Source organism: Actinia tenebrosa, unplaced genomic scaffold (genome assembly GCF_029948245.1).
Source record: "Actinia tenebrosa isolate PJP-AT-01 unplaced genomic scaffold, QUT_ActTen_1.0 PGA_scaffold1__47_contigs__length_23844297, whole genome shotgun sequence".
Taxonomy (NCBI): domain Eukaryota; kingdom Metazoa; phylum Cnidaria; class Anthozoa; order Actiniaria; family Actiniidae; genus Actinia; species Actinia tenebrosa.
The window spans coordinates 2,055,386-2,076,469 of record NW_028292578.1 but is presented as its reverse complement, the minus strand read 5'-3'; the positions used below and the strand labels follow the sequence as shown (position 1 = coordinate 2,076,469).

The following is a 21,084-nucleotide window of genomic DNA, read 5'->3' as shown; positions in this document are numbered from 1 at the left end:
ATTACCATTTCATGTACATGACGCTCAACTGAGCCATTACAGTAATTTATTAGGCAATTACTTTTTTTGATTGAGAAACCAACTTTTATTTCATTTGTTTTAGTCAATACATCTGAACTGTACATCCTGCATAAATGATTTATTCATAACTACCCATAAATAATTTAATTTTATAACTTTACAATACATAAAAGTATATTTTTTCCTGCTGCGTGACAAATTCCTGTTCCTACTTTTGTTGGGTTCAACTCTGTCAACACAGAAACCCATAGAGTCTACTTTGTGCAAATATGTTATTTTTTAATTTGACTTGGTTATATTTAATCGAGAATACTGGGATATAAGGCACTATGAAAGACTCGTGTCAATAATACTACTCGTAAGTCTAGCAGCTGAAGATTCTAGCTTCAATTTTAAAGGATTTATTAAGTTTTATTTTGAAATTAACTCAGTGCAATGTATGTATATAAGTATATTAGTCTCATACATGATTTAAAGTAATAAGACTAATTTTTGTACGACTTAAACTTGTTCCACTCAAAAATTGCAAGTAACAACTATATCCTCTGATTTGTTCACATTTAAATTTGTAAAAAAGAGTCATTTGGTTCCTAAATTGTCAACAAAAATTTAAACCTATTAGCAGGGTGATATTCAAAGCAGCTTCCTTTCCATCCACATTGAATTTCGAACTTGACTTGGTATTTTGCATTAAAAAAAAAACTGCCCATAACAGAAAATAAGTGAAGTGTCTTTAAATTTTACATAACAGTATTGTTTACAGCATATACAGCTATTTGGTAAGAGTTTTGTTGCAAATTGCATTTAAAAAATGCACTATTGCCGACGTGAAGGTCACAACAATATGGAATTTCCCAACTCTCTTCCACATGTTTTTGTGGCATATTTTCTTCTGTGCTGTAATTATTAACACTACGATCCCCAATAAATTCAAGCTTAGTGTGAAACATGCAACAAAACTTTGGCCAACCTTTTTTTAAAATAGCTGTATACATTCAATTGCAAATTTATTGCCGGGGACAAGAAATAGAACACAGTAGCTGAGACCGAAATGTCACATTGGAAATGTGTTAACTAGATGTATCTAATGATACAACTTGTAGAATGTTCATAAATAGTTGCACTGAAGCAAGGAGGCTTTAAACACATTTTTCATATCGACTGTGTATCTCAAATGGATACAACAGACAAGGATAATCATGTTATCATTCTATCTCATCTTCTATGTTCAATAGCTTCAACCCGATAATGATTTCACAAATATTGAGCATAAAGCACCATTGAATGCTTATGGAAGAGGTTATACAGAAAGAATTCTAATCAAGTTTGTTAGTCGTCCTGAGCTGTGATGGCTTCCAGTGTATAGCACCATTGAATGTTTAAGGCAGAGGTTATACAGAAAGAATTCTAATCAAGTTTGTTGTCCTGAGCTGTGATGGCTTCCAGTGTATAGCACCATTGAATGTTTAAGGCAGAGGTTATACAGAAAGAATTCTAATCAAGTTTGTTGTCCTGAGCTGTGATGGCTTCCAGTGTATAGCACCATTGAATGTTTAAGGCAGAGGTTATACAGAAAGAATTCTCATCAAGTTTGTTGTCCTGAGCTGTGATGGCTTCCAGTTTATAGCACCATTGAATGTTTAAGGTAGAGGTTATACAGAGAGAATTCTCATCAAGTTTGTTAGTCGTCCTGAGCTGTGATGGCTTCCAGTTTATAGCACCATTGAATGTTTATGGCAGAGGTTATACAGAAAGAATTCTAATCAAGTTTGTTAGTCATCCTGAGCTGTGATGGCTTCCAGTGTGTGCCATTGGGTATGTGCTTGATTTGGGTATTTCAGTGTTTCATACCAGTGTTTGAGAGCTTGCCCCTCTGCCTTGATATGCAGGGTTACCCCACCTATTGAAATAACAATATACCAGCAATAAGTCAGTAGAATAAATGGTGTTCAAGGGATAGCAAAATTTGAAAGAAACTCAGAAAAAAATAATGTGCTGTAGGGTCACAACACAAAATTTCACAATAAAAGGAAAAAAAGGTGGAGGGCATTTATCACAGTGCCTAAAATCAGCAATAACATCATTTTGTATAACCATACTCACCTATGAAATCATTACTTTTGCCAACATCGTAGTCCCACACAGTTACCTCTAAGGTCTTTTTCGCAAGTTCACTGTGAGGAATCTCGTACGCAAATTCCTAAAAGAAATAAACATGTTCGCTAGATCACTTTCGCTTGGGCCTAATATTTTGCCCATTTTAGACCATGTGTCATTCCCTTGAGCATCATTTCTTTGTTTGGATGCAAATGAAACAAAGAATCCTATTCACAACGAAATGACACATGGTTGGGAATGGGCAAAACAAATGCCGAAGCTGAAGAGGTCTATTACGATCAAGTTCGTAATATTGTTACCTGCTCCCATATAGCATTTAAGGTAGCAGTGTGAGTAACCATTTCCAATGGATACGACAAGGGTGTGTCCATAGGTGGTAAATACAATTGACACAGTCCTGCCAATCACTTTCATACAGCCACAGTTGGTCTTCAACAGAGCATTCTCTGTTAATTTGAAATCAAATGGAACGAAGGACGCAGATTCTTAGTGTCAGTCACCCCGTATCTTCCCTGTATAGATGACGAAGACCAACCGACAAAATAGAATGATTTCAAATCAGACTGTATGTGGCTGTATTTAGCCTCTTACCTCATTGAATTCAGGGTTTAGAGTCTTTTTCTTGATGGCTGTTCGTCTTTTACTTTTCTTTGAAGGATCAGGCTTCAGATAACTAGAGAAAATATTGAATATGATCAAAAAATCTTGTTATTGAAGACATTGAAAATGAAGCAGTGATTGGCAGAACACAAGAGAAGTATTAGGAGAAAGCATGACTCATAGCTCAATGCTTCTCACACTTCTCAAGTGTTTTGCCAATTCAACAGCGCCTGGTTGTACGAAGGGTGAATAGCGCTATCCAATGGATAAATCTTATCCAGTGGATAAATTTGTTGGATAACAGCATTGACTTATCCACTCGATAAGGATTTATCTGCCGGATAGCGCTATCCAGGCTTCGTACAACCGGGCCCAGTACATTATTTCTTTTATAACATAAAAATCAGAAAAGGTCGTTCTTTCATATATTGTGCTCTCATAAAGCACACACTTTGACCAATCAGAAATAGAGGTTTAAAATTGTATAATATTAACTTTTTAAGCATGTTAAGAAAAAGGAGAATAACATAATAAAGTCCTTTTTTCACGAGGGTAGCACTTAATAGCCAGTGGCTAACAAACCTGTGGTCCTCATTCCATGATCGAATTAGTATTTACTGGGAGTTGGTTTTTGCGGAGGGAGGAAAACCGGAGAACCCAGAAAACCCTTGAAGCACAGGAGAGAACCAACAAACAACTCTACTCATATACAACACCGAACCCGGCGGGACTCGAACTCGGGTCGCATTGATGAGAGGTGAGCACTCACACCGCAACGCCACCCGTGCTTCCCAATTAAGACAATTATACCCCAATAAGGTCATACATCTGTATTAAAAACTATGAATTATAATACAGAAAACAAGTAAGCTTACCATTTAACATAGGGATCCGAATAACCATTAGCATCCATGGATGCAAGGCCCGCACAGCGGACAACCCCCACAAAGAGCATGCTCCTTGTTGTATTGTATTTCAATGTCAGTTGAATGCGACCTAACCTATTTTCAGGAGATTCCTACATTGTGAACACAATACAAATACCAAATGTTAGTTCTGTGATATAGACACGAATGTCATCATCAAATTTTTAAACCCCATGGACCGCGCACACATATTTAATGCCCCAGTCCACGCAGTCATATTTTCATTTGTAAACGCAGGCTTTTGGATGTGTTTAGACCTTCCGTCCACAGTAAACAATGAAAACATGATTTCGACACGTTTATAAAAGGCTAAAGATCGCATAACTGCGTATATTCTCTGTTTTCTATTGTTTTGAAATCGTTTTAGCTTTTACGTGGGGATGGACAAAACGAGTTGTAAACGATGACTGTTTACGTGTGGACGAACAAGATTCGTTTACAAAACTATGCATAATTACTTATGCTAAAATAAAAGCTAGGAAAAATTATTTTGCTACTAAATGGGGAGGGGTAGGGGAATGTCACAAGTGACAAAAGCGTGCAGCGCAAGACGAGACAGCATTTTTCCCTGCTAGCAGGAGGAAACGTTTTTTCAGCATTGGACCCCTTACGTAACGCGCTCTCCGCTGATCATTATATCGTTCAATTGTACGATGTACTTACCCTTCCAGTATCAAACTTTTGAACCAAAAAGCAACACATCACGAGAACATAAAGAGAAATGAGAAGAACACATCAGACTAGCTTAAGAGAGAGAGATTCAGGAGTGAGGTTCTTGCCGAGGTCCCCTAGCCCGAAGCAAGTCCTTATAACATGTTATGTTGGCTACATTAGACAGGAGGGTGTAAACGACAGAATCATGCGAGTTCATAGATGGCTTGGAGGTATGAGATCGACGTCCTACTAGAACAGCATCGTATAAATTGGAATAAACATGGCACGGTCATGGCACAGATATAAGGACACCTGTGTCATTCTCTTGTGAATAAGATTCTTTGTTTGAGTTGTATCCATATTCATGTGTCTTCTGATGCGCAACCGTCAAACAAAGAAATGATACTCTAGGGAATGACACGCGTGGTCTGAAATGGGAAAACATTACACCCAAGGTTGATTACTAACTAGAGTGGTCAAAAGTAATCTAAAGGGCCTTCTAGATCAGGTTGTACTTACGTAAGCTTTTGGCAGTAGACTTCGTTTGAATTTCTGTGTTGGAGTACTGTTAAGTACTTTGAGATGAACAGACGTTTCACCAATGAAGTCGTTACGTCCAAGCTTGTCTTCATCGTACACTTGTAACCTATAGAAGAACAATAGAGTATAAACGATACGGCAACTTCGTACTGAGGCGTATTGTAGCCGTACCGTATCTTACTGTGGCCGTAACTCAGTACGCGCTGTAATTAGATGAATTATTGGAAGACAATTGGAAGCCATTTCAATGTTACCGGATGTCGTACCGTGTACGTATCGTAAGTTAGCACCTATGTTTACCACTCATACGATAACCATTCTTTTGGGAAGTCATTTCAAAGTTAAGGCATATCGCACCGTGTACATGTCGTAAGTTAGTACTGTATGTTTACCCCTCATACGATAACCATTCTTTTGGGAAGCCATTTCAAAGTTAAGGCATATCGCACCGTGTACGTAATGTAAGTTAGTACCGTATGTTTACCACTCATAAGCAGCAGGTAGGGGGACTCGCGGTCACCCCCCGGAATTGCATGGGCATTCCCCGCGCTCACGTACGTGCGTCGGCCGTGGGTATTGCCCGTAAGGTCGCTATGTGTATTGCCTGTGTAATTCGATTCGAAAAGCTCTCTACGGGTTTTACTGGTGCCCGTATTACTAAGTTAAAATATTCGTTCCAATGTAAAGAGTTGTAAAGTACCATGCGGCCGCCGCGGGTTTTATGAAAAAATATCGTTAAGTATAAGATGACTGGCAAGTTTGTTTGTCCGAGGTGTAATAGGAGTTTTATAAAGTGTGGCCTGATTTCCCATCTACGCAGGAAGGATCCCTGTGAAATTGTGACAACTTGTACGACAACGCGTGAGGAATGTGTAAAGGAGTTGACAAGAATGCCCGCGGTTCCCAAACCTGCTTTTAGACGTCGTCCTATGAAATATTGGATGCGTACGCGTAAGGTCGTAAACGAAGGTTAAAATATTTCCTAGATATAGATGGACGCCATCAAAAGCATTCAAAACAAAACTGTACGCAGGCTGCGAACTCAGGTATTGGATCGTTTGGACGCCGACTTCGCCTTCACGACATTCACAGAAGGAGACACAGAAGAAATCATGGACGAAGAAAGAGCCGAAAAGATAATAAACCTGATGCCTGAAGGTTATAAGAGCATATTTTTGCCCATTGTTTCGGCAACCATTTTCGGCTACCTTTTCTACTCCCACACGGGTATTCCTCGTAGACACATTTTTGCACAATCGTTTTTTTTTTTTTTTGTGCCCTCTGCGCTGGTAGCAAGCACCAGGAATGTCCGTAGGGAAGTAGGTGGAGGCGAAACACCGCTACCTTGCAAGGGCCCCGTAGCAGGGGGTCGTGGGTCGCGACACCTTTGCATGGAGAAACACCGACGTGGATAGAGATGAACGATTCGTTCCCCTTCTACTATCTATGCCGCGGTAGTTGCGCCAAAGTGGCTATGTAGCCTGGTATGCGAAGTCTGTAGAGACCATCCAAGATCTCCAAAAGTATTTGCGTCGTTCTTTGTTTTCCTAGCATGTAGCTAGCTATGCCTAGAGCTATGTACAGATACATCTATATACCTATGGACCCACGGAATACCCCTATGGATCCATAGTGTTTGTCCATAGATATATATGGCAACGCCCAAAATACTATCCGAGGAAGAAATTGCAGGATTACTGGAAGATAGGAGAAATGGTGTAGGGCTGCAGAAGGTAGCCAAAAAGTACGGCATAGGCATACCAAAGATACGCAGGATAGAAAAAGAAAATGGAATAGAAGTAGCAATTCCCGAAAAGCCTCCAACTACAGACCTGCAGAAACATTTCCTAGAAGTGCAGGATTCCTTTGCTATAGTCCTCGACGATCTCCAAAAAGCTAGAGAAGAACTCCGAGACGCAAAGGAGGAACTACTAGCCAAAATGGAGCAGGAAGAAGATTCGTTCGAGAACGCAGAGGATTTGTCCGAAGAAGTAGAGGAAGTATCCACGAAAATAGACTGGCAAATAGCCGGCAATGTACTATTTGCAGTCGCAGGCATTGCTGCTGTCGTTTGGGCACGTATGCAACCGCCCAAAGTTGTCTACTACAGACATCCAGCGGAGGATACGAAACCGCAGAGAAATTCTAGGATTCCGGAGATGGAGTAGAGACGTGTACTAGCCGGTCTTTCTTCTTTGCTTTGGTAGTCTTTTCTCTACCAATCTTGCAGTACAGCGGTGGCTGCGATGTCCAGTCTATCTTTTGCTCGTCCAAGAAGTGTCCCCAGACCGGAGTAGTAGCATGTTCTACCGTGCAGCCCTCCAAAACGCACTCCGAGCATTTTTCGGAAAGGAATAGGATTGTCCTTTCTTTTTTTCTGTAGGTGGTTTTGGCGTATTTCCAGCATTGGTACTCGCCTGGATGCATATGTAGCGCCTGTACACATTCTTTGTTGGGTGGCGCAGGCACTTCTAGTAGTCTTTCCGGGTGTTTGGGATGTTCTACTTTCCTAGCCAATTCGTAGTACGTATCCAAACCAGGTCCTTCGGGCACGAAGGCAGTGGCTACATTGTTTTTCCACTCCACCAATATTTCTTCTCCTGGTATGGCAGTGCGTATGTTGCCGTCTGCTTCGAACTTCCCAGCCGCACACGCTTCCAATATGGCTTCCGTGGCCCATGCTACAGAAGTTTCTCTATTCCTTCGCAATACTACGCGGTGCCCTCTTGCCAACCAGTTGGCATCCAAGTCTCTGGGGATCGCATATCCTAGTATCTTGTAGTCTCCTGCAGGTATTTGGTCCATCCTATGCACTTTGGCCCTAGGCGTCTCTGGGCCAAACGGGCTTTCCTCTCCAAAGAACGATCTACGCAGATTGCCTGTTCTTTTGGAAATCCTATCCAATAGTTTCCTATACTTTTCCAATTCTTTCTCTATTTTCTTCCTGTCCTCTTCTTTTTGCCGCAGGATGGACTGCCTTTGTTCCGACAGTTCTGCGTGGTATCTTTTCGTAGCTTCTACCCACTCGTCTCCTTCCAAGTCGTCCCGTATGTCTTCCAATCTTTGCTGTCGTTTTCTTTTGGACAGGAAGGAAATCCTGCGGTCCGTAGGTACTTCTAGTATTCCGAAGAGACTCTTTTCCACTCCTATCTTTTGTGCCTTCTTGGTACGCCAAACCCACTCCACGTGTTCCGTGGTTGGGAGAAAGTCTGCTATCGTAGGAGGATCTTTGTGCACGCGGGTGGGCTTGTTAGACTCCGCCAACACCGTGGGAGAATCTTTGGTGTAGCATCGAAGTGGAGCTATCTCCACGGGGTCCAATCCACGCACGTCTATGCGGAATATAGGGCATTTGCGCAGACCAAACTCTGCTATGGTCCAAAGTACGCACTGTTCCCATTTTTCGTTGCCTCGTACGCGTATGCCAGCTATGCGCCCCGTTTCTGCGTGGCAGTACCATACTAGGAAGATTTCTTTTGTCTCCTCGCAGCAAATACACAAACATCTATCCAAGTGTTCCGCGAGTGCCAACCACATGTTTTTGGGTGGTTGTACTACGAATATGTCTGCTAGAGGTTCTATAGTCTCCGCAATGGCATTGGTGGTTTCTTTGGAGAAATCCCTACCGTAGATGGATATTTCCACTCTGCTGCATCCTCTTTTCTGCACGTCTGGATGCAGGAATGTTCTACGCAGGTGGTCGTTCGGACAATCCACGTACTCTGCCAACTTTGCTCCTACTGGATTCTGCACTTCTCCAGCCTCGAAGTTGGATACTATTTTGTTGTATATTTTTGTCCTTTTGCCGTCTTCCATCCAAGTACGAACATGCCCGCCTACTTGGTGCGTATTGTCCAAAATAGTACCTTTGCGTCCACCCAGTTCTCCTTGCATTTCGTAGCCCAGCTGCAACAATCTGCGCACCAAAGCTTTTCTATCCAAAGTACCGGAGAAATCCTGTGTGTAGTCTACGGAATAGATACCATGTCCGTGGGAATCTAGCAAAGTAGCAAACTTTGGTATCTTTTCCTCTACGGTTTCTATAGACAATTCCGAGGTGTCTACTTTGGCTACAAATACCGCTGCAGGTTCTCCGTGCAAGCTGGACCACTTGGCTGCCATATTGGAGACGCGGTCTACTATGTTTCCCTGCCTGCACGTGTGCACTACGCTGGTTGGTAGGAACACCCCAAATGTCTCCGTGGCTGCGATGGATATCTTGGAGACTATTGCCTTCGCATTCCTACAAAGCAGCTTCTTTCCATACAAATTCTCTTCGGAAACAAAACCATAGACAAACACATCGTCTACGAAAGGAGGCAATCCTTCTAGTGGCTGCAGACTGGTTGGTCCTTCGTTGCCCCGCAAGTAGTCGCACTTCGATATGTCTGGCAGCAGGTTTCCGTCGCAGGCATTGTCCAGCAGCAAATGTGCTAGTAGCCTACTCTTTGCTCGTATACCCATCTCTTGCAATGTAGTCGAAATACTCTTTTGCTCTTCCATCTTCTATATATAGGAGTAGAAGGTTTTTGGCTACTTGCAAGTGCCTCCACCTTGCTACGGACACTACCAGCGCAGTGGACACAAAAAAAATACTCTATAGTGCAAAAATGTGTCTACGAGGAATACCCGTGTGGGAGTAGAAAAGGTAGCCGAAAATGGTTGCCGAAACAATGGGCAAAAATATGCTCTTATAACGGGCAATACCCACGGCCGACGCACGTACGTGAGCGCGGGGAATGCCCATGTAATTCCGGGGGGTGACCGCGAGTCCCCCTACCTGCTGCTCTCATACGATAACCATTCTTTTGAGAAGCCATTTCAAAGTTAAGGCATATCGCACCATGTACGTAATGTAAGTCAGTACCGTTTCCATACTGCGCCTAATATTGCACAGTAGATGTGTTCGTACGGATGAGCGTTCTGACAGAGTTCTTACCTAAGTGTTTTATTGGAGATATCTTCCTCTGCGATGCCATGATACGTAAGAGTTTCGTCAAAGAATGGATTAAGTGTCTTGTACTTGGTTTGGCTTCGTAACTTGTTGCTCTACAAAAAAAAAACAACAACAAAAAAAAAAAACAAACGATGAAATGAAACATTTCTTGACATGAACGTATCATCATGACAGATCGTTGATGTTGTTGTTGCTGCTGCTGTAGCTTTTGCTGCTATTCCTGTTGCTGTTATTGCTTAACGAGTATTCTTGCGAAAACAAAAACACTAACTAAAGTAGTTCGAGTAGACAGACGCCTTTTCGCTCCCCAACTGCTCAGGGGATGGGGAGGGGAAGGGAAGACGCAGAGCAAAAGGACGTCTGTTTTCTCATGCAGGCTGTGATTATTGATCGCTTCTTTTAAAATCGTAATTCACGCTGCTAAGCATCTTAGGAAAAACTAAGCGCAAGCTAGGAATGAATATTTATGTAAAGAATAAAATAAAACAGCGGCTATCTGGTTAGAATATACTAATCCGAGGAATAGTTAAAGGAGAAATTAGGGATTAAACTAATACTAAATAGTTGCCAAAGTTTCGGACTTTTATTTCAGTCCTTCAACAGGGCTACTAACAGTTTTCAAAAAGAAAAATAAATAAAAAATACAAATTTAGGGCTAAATATTTTAAAAGTTGCAGCGCTGCCTTAGAAATGCATATTGAAAGTCGTTATACCAGTTTAATTATTGGATCACAGCACGCAAGGGAAATGGAAACAAACGTTGATCTATAATACCTTACTAGCCCCAGGTAACAGGTGTAGTTTGACGTATGGGTCTGATGTTCCACTCACATCCATTGGCTTCAGATCCTGCAGGTGGAATCGAGGTATTGTAAATCTTTATTCATGATTAATCTTTCCAGACTATCCTTCATTTCATTTCTCTTCGTTTCTTTTCCTTTCATACTATTTTCTTCCGTTTATATTCCTTGCAGCTTTCATTTCATTTCCATACCTTTATTTTCTTTTCTTTCTTTTTTTCCACCTTTCCTTTCTTTCTCTTCTTTTCTTTTCCCTTCATACCATTCCCTTTCCGTTTATTTTCCTAGTTTCCATTTAATTTCCATACCTATATCTTTTCTTTTCTTTCATTTCCCTTTGTCTAATTCTTTTTCTTCCCTTTCCTTCAATCATTTTCCATTTCTTTTTTCTTTCTTTCTTACATTGCCTTGTCATGCCTTTCCTTTTTGGGAGCGTTTTCCCTTTCCTTCCCTTATATTTCTTTCACGCACTGTTCTTTATTCCCCTTTCCATTATTTTTTATTTCCTTTCTTTCTTTTCTTCTCCTCGCCTTTAAGTTCTTTTACTTCCCTTCACTTCGTTTTCCCTTCCTTTTTTCACTCTTTCCTTTCCGTTCTTCCCTGCCTTCCTTTTTATTTATTCATTCTCTTTTATTGTTCTTCCTTCCTCTTTTATCCCTTCCCTCTATTCCCTTTCCATTTCTTTACCTTCCTTTCATTTCTTCCTCACGCTTTTCAATTCATTTCTTTTCCTTTCCTTCCCTTCATTTTCCTACCTTTTTTCACTCTCTTTCCTTTCCCTCCCCTTTCTTTCCTTCCCTTCATTTCCTTTGCATTTTTTCCCTTCCTTTCATTTCTTCTCTTTCCCTTCCTTTCATTTCCCTTCCCTTTCCTTCCCTTTCTTTTCTCAGAATCCATCCATCTTTATGAACATCCTTCCCACCTGTGCATTTTCTAAAATCACATCTAGACGACTATCAAGTTTCTGATAGCGAAGAGTAAACTCAACCACACCAAGACCTGGAAAAATAATAACAGTGACAAGGGTTACATGTCGAGGGACTAAGAGTAAACATGCGAGTAGTCGATCCAGGTGGAGGGTCGAGAGGTGACCAGACCCTCTTACCATATCTGAGGTTCAACCCATAGTATTATCCTAGAAATATGTTTTGTTAGCGTTTAAGTAATTTTTTCTATGACTCCCTCCCCCCCAAAAAAATGCTGGATCTGCTCTTGTTTTCTGTAACAATGAAATGGCTTCCATTGATTTTGCTATTAGTCTGAATGGTTTCCTATTTCTACATTTAAATGGTTTTCTATTGGTCTTAATGGTTTCCTATTTCTACATTTAAATGGTTTTCTATTGGTCTTAATGGTTTTCTATTTCTACATTTACATGGTTTTCTATTAGTCTGAATGGTTTCCTATTTCTACATTTCAATGGTTTTCTATTAGTCCGAATGGTTTCCTATTTCTACGTTTAAATGGTTTTCGATAAGTGTCAATGATTTCCTAATGGTCTGCATCGAATTGGTTTCCTATTGATCTACATTGAAATGATGGCAGAGGTAACATGCCTTGAAGAGGGGGGGGGGGGGGGGGGGGAGTTTGCTCTCCCTGCAATCTTCCCCTAGATCCAATCTCATACTATTGAGGGACTTGCCTGAGTGATTGTCTTTTCTCTGAGATTCATTTTCTTTGTAATTCCGCACGAGTTCATCGATGTCTTCTTCATCTCCGACTGAATGGCGGCTATCAGTTCCGCCATCGATCACTTGCATCTGCGAATCAAATATCCCGTCAACTGCACCGTCTTCCGAGCCTGTCGTAAAGAAAGAAACCAGTGCGATGATGATGGTAATACTCAGATTAAGATTCCCGTGTTTTCTTCCCGCAAACGGCAAACGTGACCACGTTTTCATCGTTTCCCTACATTTCTTTTTACCTTTAGCAAACCTTCTCGACAAAGACGAGCATTCTATTGTTTATCTACTACTTGGAGACTTTTGCGATTCTTTTTCACTAATTTTAAAGAATTTTTTAATGGTCAACTGACGTTTCACGTTTGCCGTAAACGAGAATCTTAAACTCTCTAATGATGACAGAGAAACGCGAGATTTTGTAAGCCTTCTTGGTAAAAAATACCAAGGGCTCAAAATGTATTCACTTATTCACTATTATCACAAATTACTTTTCTTTTTTCTCGCTATCGATCTATCAATAGAGGTCACACGTCCAGTTCGAGGGCGAAACCGTTCGGTTGGAGTCCCTGTGGTTTGTAATCCAGTAGCAGGCATCGATTCTTTGTAAAGACTGAAGTCGTCAGAGACGACCGAACCACCACTTCCCGTGCTGGCACGGGGACGTTTGGGGCGGTCTAGAATCATTTCTTCCTCCGACGAAGCGTCATCGCTGTCTTCTGCCGTGTATGATGAGGTATCACCACTAAAGGTATCTGCGGAATAACGAGAAGGGATTCGAATTTTGACGAGGTAAAGACGACTAGATCGTTTAGGGGAATCGCTGTGTATTTGGCTGCTATATTGTCTCTTTTATAGGACAGACCGTTGGATGATTGAGGGGGAGGTGGCGTAAACCCCAAAAAATATCGAGCAACAAAGAAATATCGAGCAAGCACAAAAAATACATGCAAGAGCTGCTACAAAATATAAATATCGTGAGACATGCACCCCCCCCCCTCCCCCCCAAACACCCCAATTGACTAAGAAGAGCGGATTTCACAGCATTTTTGCCGTAATTGTGAGCTGTTAATTGTCAGTGCAGCCCCGTTGTGACAGGATAAAGGGCGCGAAAACCATTTCACTGCTACGACATGCTGTACCAAATCTGCCGTATAGTCATGTCTCATTACAGCCCCATTACTGTACCCTTTCTCTTTAGAGCATATTCAGATGACTGCGCCAAAATCCATGCCGCGCCGTGCTGTGCCGTGACCATGACGTTGTCGTGTATAAGCTTTCTAATTGGATAAGCAAAGACCTCGCGTGCTGTGATTGGTTCAAAGTATGACATCGCGTCATTTCCGTTCCGTAACCGTACTATTTCACAGTCCTACGACATCTCCCTAAGTTAGGTTTACTTACGTTTATAACGATCAGTATCTCAGTATTGAAAATGACCGCATAGTTCGAAAGCGCATAAATTATCGTCAAACTTAGAGTTGAGCTAGCATTAAAAATATATATCTTCCTTAGTTCTTACAACTAACCTTTGGATCTCCTGGTAACTGGTGTCCATGTTCTTCCAAAATCCTCCGAGTGGCGCGAAGAACTGCCAGTATCCTAAAATAACACAATCAAATTTGAATCAAATTTCATTGTAAATTCAAAACCGATCTGTGAGTTACCCACACCCTGACTTAAATCATTCCAGGGACAGGGGCGGATCCAGGGGAGGGGTGCAGGGGGTGCGCACCCCTCCCTGGTTCGACTTTGTGTCCCAACTTCGAAGATAACCAATACTGTTTTTTCCCTTTGATTCTAAGGGGTGCACTCCTCCCTTGGGTTAACTTTGTGCACAGCACCCCTCCCTGAACAAATGCTGGATCCGCCCCTGCAGGGGTCGTTTCAGGGTATTGAAGAGATTTGAAAGTCTGAGACAGTGGAAACGGTAATAATAATCAATAGCCTCGCAAAGATTTAAAAGATTTAGGGAGATTGTACTTACGCTTCTATTGCGTGGGATTGATCCAAATTCACGTGATCGAGATTCACGAGGGACGGAGTATTTAGGGATGGTCTTGAAGAACCACGCTCCTGTCTTCTTCCATAACTAGATCAAAACATAACTGAATTATTTTCTCTTTATGTAGTGAATAAACTTTGTCCATGAAGAGTTTACTGGTTCCTTCTGTTAATAAACAGCTTAGGCGTAATATTTTCCAATTTCACAACATTTAAGAATAAGATTATCTCCTTGGGTTGTACTTAAAACACTCATTAATATTTCATAAGCTTATGGTCCAATTGGAGCCACCATACACGTCACGTGCATGGACCTTTATACCCGATAAAGTCCTCTTTATTAGTATTCAAGTGATTTTATATAAAGACACATGTGGTCTTTATATAAAGACCACTGGAATACTATGAGGATGACTTCATCAGGGATGAAGTATGCATCCAAGTTTAGATGAAGACATAGAGCCTCATCGAGGCCATAGTCAACCCTAAAAATCTTTGACTAACGTGCCTGTCTTTGCCTTGGCACGCAATATCCAACGTGTGGGAGCTTCTATTGAAACTGGTTGCGCATGCCCGTGACCTCAAATCTCTATCGAAGTATAAAAGTCCATGTTCGTGACGTGTATGGTGGCTCCAGTTGAACCAAAATCTTATGAATGGTTCATAAGTGTCTTAAGCAGTTCAAAAAACTAGTAGATCCTGTTTTATACCTGATAAAACGCTCCTACTCGTTTTTCAAACACTACATATAGACCCCTTGCATGTGACGTCAAAGCAGCTCGATCTGGGAGACAAAACAAAAGAATTTCAATCTCCTGAGAATTGAGAGCCCATTGTTTTGTCCTTCAGATTAAGCTGCATTCCAATGTGCTGCAAGGGGTCTATAGAGTGTGTCTTCTCGGGTGCAACCAGTAAACAAAAAAGTGATACTCTAGGGAATGACATACAGCATGTGATGGGGAAAACATTAAATCCAAGAAAAAGAATTGGCTTTATAGCAAGCCACTATATAAGTGCTCTTTGTTAAGGGTTTTCTTAAGTTAAACTTTTACTAATAGTAACACAGCTTTGAGACCTGGGGGGGGGGGGGGGGGGGGGGGGGGGGTACTCCCATATATGGACTATACGGGGATGATCCGCTGAACAGGGTATGGTTTTTCGAGCTTCTTGTCATAAACAGGGTATGCAATTTCACTCAAGTTCCAAGTTCTTCCTGACTTCCTGTCATATTCAGGGTTTCTACTTTCGTATTGACCAAAACTGGTTATCATGGTAGTAAAAAAATGATATGCAAGATGACATGACAATTGAAACAGGAACTCAGTGCAATAAATTATATCTTTTGTCATAAACAGGGTCTACAAATTTGAGTTTTTTTGTCATAAACAGGGTACCCCTTTCAGAATCCCAGTGGAACACCCCTACCCAAATTCTGGCAGAGTACCCCCCTGGGCTTTGAGAAAATGGTACACTTTTCCTCCCTTCTGGTTAGATAAGTTGAAAAAAAATTGTGAGATCACTGAGGACTGAATGGCAGACCTCTTGTGTTGCTGGAAGCATAACTTGGCCAAACTTGCACCATGTAAATAATGATGAGCCCTTGATGCTTTGCAAGATAAGATGAAAACAAGTTTGTCATTAAATACCTCTCTTTGTTCACTGCACAGCATACAAAGCCAGATTGGTTGACCTGCACTGTTATGAGTATCAACACCACACTTTTCACAAACGTTCTATTAAACAGGAACATCAAAAAATATTAATTAAGTAATAGAACAAAGGAGGTACATGTGGGAATAAAAAATTACTTGACGGAATGATAGATTTATATATGAATAAACAAATAGTCCAGTAGACAGATGAACAGGGAATAGATGGATGGAGTGACTGATGGTAGACTGATATAAGTGGATGGATGGTTGATGGGAGGGAGGGATGGGTGGATGGGAAAGAAAGGATGGAAGACAAATGGATAGACATGATAATAATGAATGGAGTGAGATAGGGAGAGAGGGATGGGGACAGGGCAGAGGGTGAATGAATGTTTGTACATAAATAAGATACAATTTGCGGCAATGGATGGATGAATGGATGAGTGAGGGAGGGCACAACAGATGGATTAATGAGATGTGATGCAATATAATTATGTGTGATGAATTGATGGGTGGGAGGGATGATGACAATCAGAATTTCACTCTTTTTTTTATTCCTGTAATAATTTCCATCATAGTTTACCTTTTCACAGGTATCACACTCTTTAGCAACAGTCTTCAGGACACCAAACTTGCTGGCACACAGAAGACAGAAGTCGTTTCCATTACCCTTTGCATTCTTACGCAGGTTTTCCAGTTTCTCAACCAGCCGTCTGCAAATTACAACCAGATATCAGGGGCATAGCAAGGTCTCACTTATGGGGGGGGAGGGGGGAGGGGGGAGGTGAGCAATGTACCATTTCCCCACCTAATCCATAGGAATCCTGCATGAAGTAATAATTGCGGCACGTACCTCCAGCCTCCCCCACCCTACGCTAGTGCAAAACATAATAACCAAAATAAATTTTAACTCTCAGTAAAGCTGTAATTTGAGGTACGGGTCATGAAGACCACAAAATAAGGTACCATCTTTATCACTGAGTAGTAACTATTAGGATATCATAAGGCAAAAATAGAAAAGGATAATATACGTTTTTGGAAGAGAATAAAGTTAAAAAAATAAATAAGAGGCCCTGCTTACTCCAACACTCACACAATCTAAACCAATCAGAATATAGAGTGAAAAATTGAACCAATCAGAAGAGAGCAGAATCAATGGGGTATTGACCTCACGAATCTTAATGCTTCATCAATCCCTATGAACTGTAATGGTAACATCTAAGTTTTTATTCAGATTTCAGTTGGCAGCCGAAAAAATGCTTGCCTTTGATTGGCTCAAGCAACCTGGTATATACTATTGCAATACGTCAACTTTTTAAGAGCAGTTCAGGTCAGGTTGTTACCTTTGCAGTAAAATATAAAATAGACTCAAAAATTTAACTAAATCCTCCCAATCAATGCATTCTTAAATAAACATTAAAAAAACTGTTTTCATTGTTTAGCATTAACCATTAAGGTATTACGATACGTTTACGACCACTATGCGCGCAAACTTAAATAACGCGCTTGCTTTATAGTATAACACAAACAAAGCATGCATTTTCTGAAAGCTGAATAAACATAGTTTATAAAGCAATCTTCAAAATACGATTTTTTAAATTGTTGTTCACGTTATTGTCCTCGAAGCGAAATTTGACCATGCCTCAGTAAAAACGTTAACGGACACGTACATTTTAAGCTATGTTTGCGAAAAATGTCATAACATACTCAGGAGATAATAAGCTCAAAAAGGGTGTCCCAGATTTTTGATATCTGTTTTATGTCTCTTGCTATTTTTGATCAAAGTTCGATGATTGCTTTTGGAGTGTTGTTTAGAGTAAAAAGCGTCATAACTTTGGAAAGAAATTAAATTTCAAAAATCGGAGACACCCTTTTTTGGGTTATGAGTTTCTTTTTAAACTCTCCAAATTTTAGAAAAATCGAATGAAATCCAAGGGCCTTTTAGCTTTTCGAAGTTGAAGTTTTAGCGGCAAATAAAGCTCGAGAAAATTGCATTTCTTTGTTTGGAGCCGGAAGCTGCAGGGAGCCACGATGGTGTTGGTCAAAACACCTTCAGCCTTCCATTTTGTCATCACTTGTCATATTATCTGTTGTTCTGGACGATCGCAATGTAGGATCTTTTTACAAGGACAAAGGAGCATTTGGAGTCAACGTTATTGCAAGCGATGGGACATTTCCGGTCTTGATAAAGTCACGATTTCGATTTGTCTCAAAATTTTGGTTTTTCCAATCAAATGTTGCAAGAAGTTTCACTAACATATGAAAGACAAAAGTTTAAATTTACGAAATTTCAGAAAAAATTTTTTTAGAGCAAATCGTCATTTTTCGTATCCTAATACCTTAAGTCAGACAAAACACAGACTTGTTCCTAGTAAAACAACTTTGTTTAAACATTATTATCCACCCCCTCAAAGAAGTAATGGTCCACTTTTAGCAATATTGATAAATACTATCAGTAAAATCGTCGACCAACAATCAGATAAACTACCAAAAATAATCAATATTTAGTTTCAAGACAAAGGACCGAAATGTAGTGTTTTTAATGATCATGTATAAATGGATGTTTAAGATAGGTAGAACCAATGGTATTTTTTCAATTCTAATCCAGATTTATAATCTTCCTTCTTGCTTAAGGTTATAAGATGAAAAAATGGCATCATGATTTGATTTTTGGTATTCCTTCTTTTACCTTTCCTTCTTTTTTTCCTTTCTCTTTCTCTTTCTCAAAAGCAAAAATTGTTCAGTGATTTTTCTATATTATTCTATTTAATCAATCAATTAATTAATTAATTACTTTTATTTTATTTTATTTCCTTTCCTTTCCTTTCCTTTCCTTTCCTTTCCTTTCCTTTCCTTTCCTTTCCTTTCCTTACATTCATTCATTCATTCATTCAATTATTCATTCATTCATTCATTTTTCTTTCTTTCTTACTTTAATTCTTTCTTTCTTTCGCTAAAATAACCTTTCAATCAACATAATTGAAAAACACATTGAATCTCAGTTAGATTTTCTCTATCTTATTAAATCAGGCTTAAAGACCAGATGTATAGGTTTTTCATGAGCAAACGTGATAAAAATAATTGATTCGAATCTTCAGTTGACCCCTTCCATCGCAAACACTCCGAGAAAAACAATTTCAAATGAAATTAAATTCGCAGCAGGAAATTGTTGACAGTACCACCGCAGATACTATTCACTTTAGGCTAGAATAAAAAAATCATTAGCCAACTGTCTGGGCTTGTCGTAAACGAGACTAAAATATTTGGAGACAAACTTCACGACCATAAATTTCTCATGGTTATTAGGTAGCTTTTCGAAGACCACATAGTGTTTACGTATGTAGTTAGCTTTCAAAATAAGGTCAAATACTGTTAGGACCTAGACGTATTTCAGAAAGCCTCATGCAGTTACAGCTGTAAATAACCAGAAATGGGAAAGTCTTCGCTGGATTACATCCTGTGACTAAAAAAATAAAAATGCAAAGGACAACGTAGTTTTTTTACAGCCACAATCAGAAGGACGAGCGGTAGAATAGGCGAGCGGATGTTCATAAAAATATTGTAGTTCAAGCCGTAAAATTTCGATTTTGAAACGTCTTTTTTTCATCTCAATCATTTTTTTCTGGTTTACCTAAGGTAAAGAAATTACTTCAATATGTTTATTCTAGCGTGTACAATTCTCTTTGGCAATAAACAAAGAAGAATTAAATTTCATTTTCACTGAACAAAAGCAAATGTGAAATTATATGGAAGAATATCTCAAGTCTCGCCGTGCTCACACAACCCAATAATTAATTAATCCTACAAGGGTACAAATTCTTACGTTACCTTATTACAAAAATATGAGGAATTTATAAAATAACAGGCAAGCAATCGCTAATATACTGACGAATATTATTGCGGAGAAATATTCATATATATATTGGTTTTCATGTACTGTCGCTTCGACGTAAAATCATTCCCTCAGTATCGTTAAATGTCAAAAATTCGAAATACGAAAATTTGATTTACTCGAGAAGTAATTTATGTGCGGTCAGTGTGTAATATATTAAGTAGTATATATAAATATCTACCCGATACGATATTCTTCTTGTTTTTGGATGCGATCTGCTCTTTGAATAACATTCTTAATTTCTTCTTGTTCAGCTTCAGATATGTTCGTTTTCGATGTCTTTTTCACCGGATTGCTCGTGTGAAAAGACCATCCCGAATTCAATCTGAAACACAAGCAAATTTAATCAAAATCTAGCAAAATTCCATTGACAGTAAATGGGTATTCTTAAGGAATATAGCCCCGATTTAACTGCATTAACACCATTCTATTTGTTCTACCATTTGTCTTAAAATATTATTAAAAATACAATCAAGAAAGATATAAAGTAAAAGGCCATTACAAGAGAGTCTGCAAATAAGGTAGGTAGCTTCGAATGAGTTTTCTTGATGAATTTCTTGGCAAGTTTTCTTGGTGATGTATAACACATGCTAGCGGACCAATCCAGCTTGATTAAAAAGCCAGTTCTCCAAAGATCTTCTTGAGCCGCACATTCAAACGGGAGAAATACGACGATTGCTCACAAAGAAAAGCTCTGTAATCCTTCCGGTAGCTTGGCTGAGTTTCTAGTAAGAATATGCAGCTGCACTTCCAACAGTTAATAATTAAGAATCGAATAAACGATCGTTAATTCTCGCGACCCCTCGACCACAAATCAAACGCGCTAAAAAACACTAACACTTCTATCCTGTAACACTTACTTGGCTCTAAGCACCAACTGCCGATCATTTGGGCAGGTCCAACGATTTTCAATGTCATTAGCAATCTCTCCCATGCTAATGCATGTATTGTAATGATTAAGAAGTAGTTTTAAGACAGCCTTTTCTCGGCTGAAGATCAGCTGATAAATTTGAGCTTTCGTCCTTTGGCTTTTGTCATGGCGGTTAAAGCAAAAAAAAATACCTCGAAGGCGAAGAAAACTCGAGTTGACTTAATACCAGCAGGGATAAAAGCCCTCCATGTTTTTAAAAATTCACTCTATTAAACGATAATTAAGAACTCAAAACAACCAAAATAAACTGAAATTGAATGCAAAATAGGGGCTAATATACTTATGTATGCTGTTATCACGTGATGAATAA

General features: G+C 39.8%; 1 protein-coding gene across 1 annotated transcript; it reads right to left on the bottom strand.

Moving 5' to 3' along the window:
• Positions 1–61: 61 nt before the first annotated feature.
• Positions 62–21,052, bottom strand: LOC116297754 (rabphilin-3A). Its single transcript, XM_089033473.1, has 17 exons — positions 20,704–21,052; positions 20,025–20,168; positions 16,535–16,664; positions 15,946–16,032; positions 14,283–14,387; positions 13,825–13,897; positions 12,787–13,050; positions 12,259–12,417; positions 11,539–11,615; positions 10,591–10,665; positions 9,799–9,908; positions 4,839–4,965; positions 4,329–4,343; positions 3,615–3,757; positions 2,731–2,812; positions 2,125–2,221; positions 62–1,921 (listed from the first exon to the last, which is right to left on the bottom strand). The coding sequence occupies exons 1-17, from the start codon at positions 20,775–20,777 to the stop codon at positions 1,794–1,796; spliced, it is 1,890 nt and encodes a 629-aa protein (XP_088889599.1). The 5' UTR covers positions 20,778–21,052; the 3' UTR covers positions 62–1,793.
• Positions 21,053–21,084: the final 32 nt, after the last annotated feature.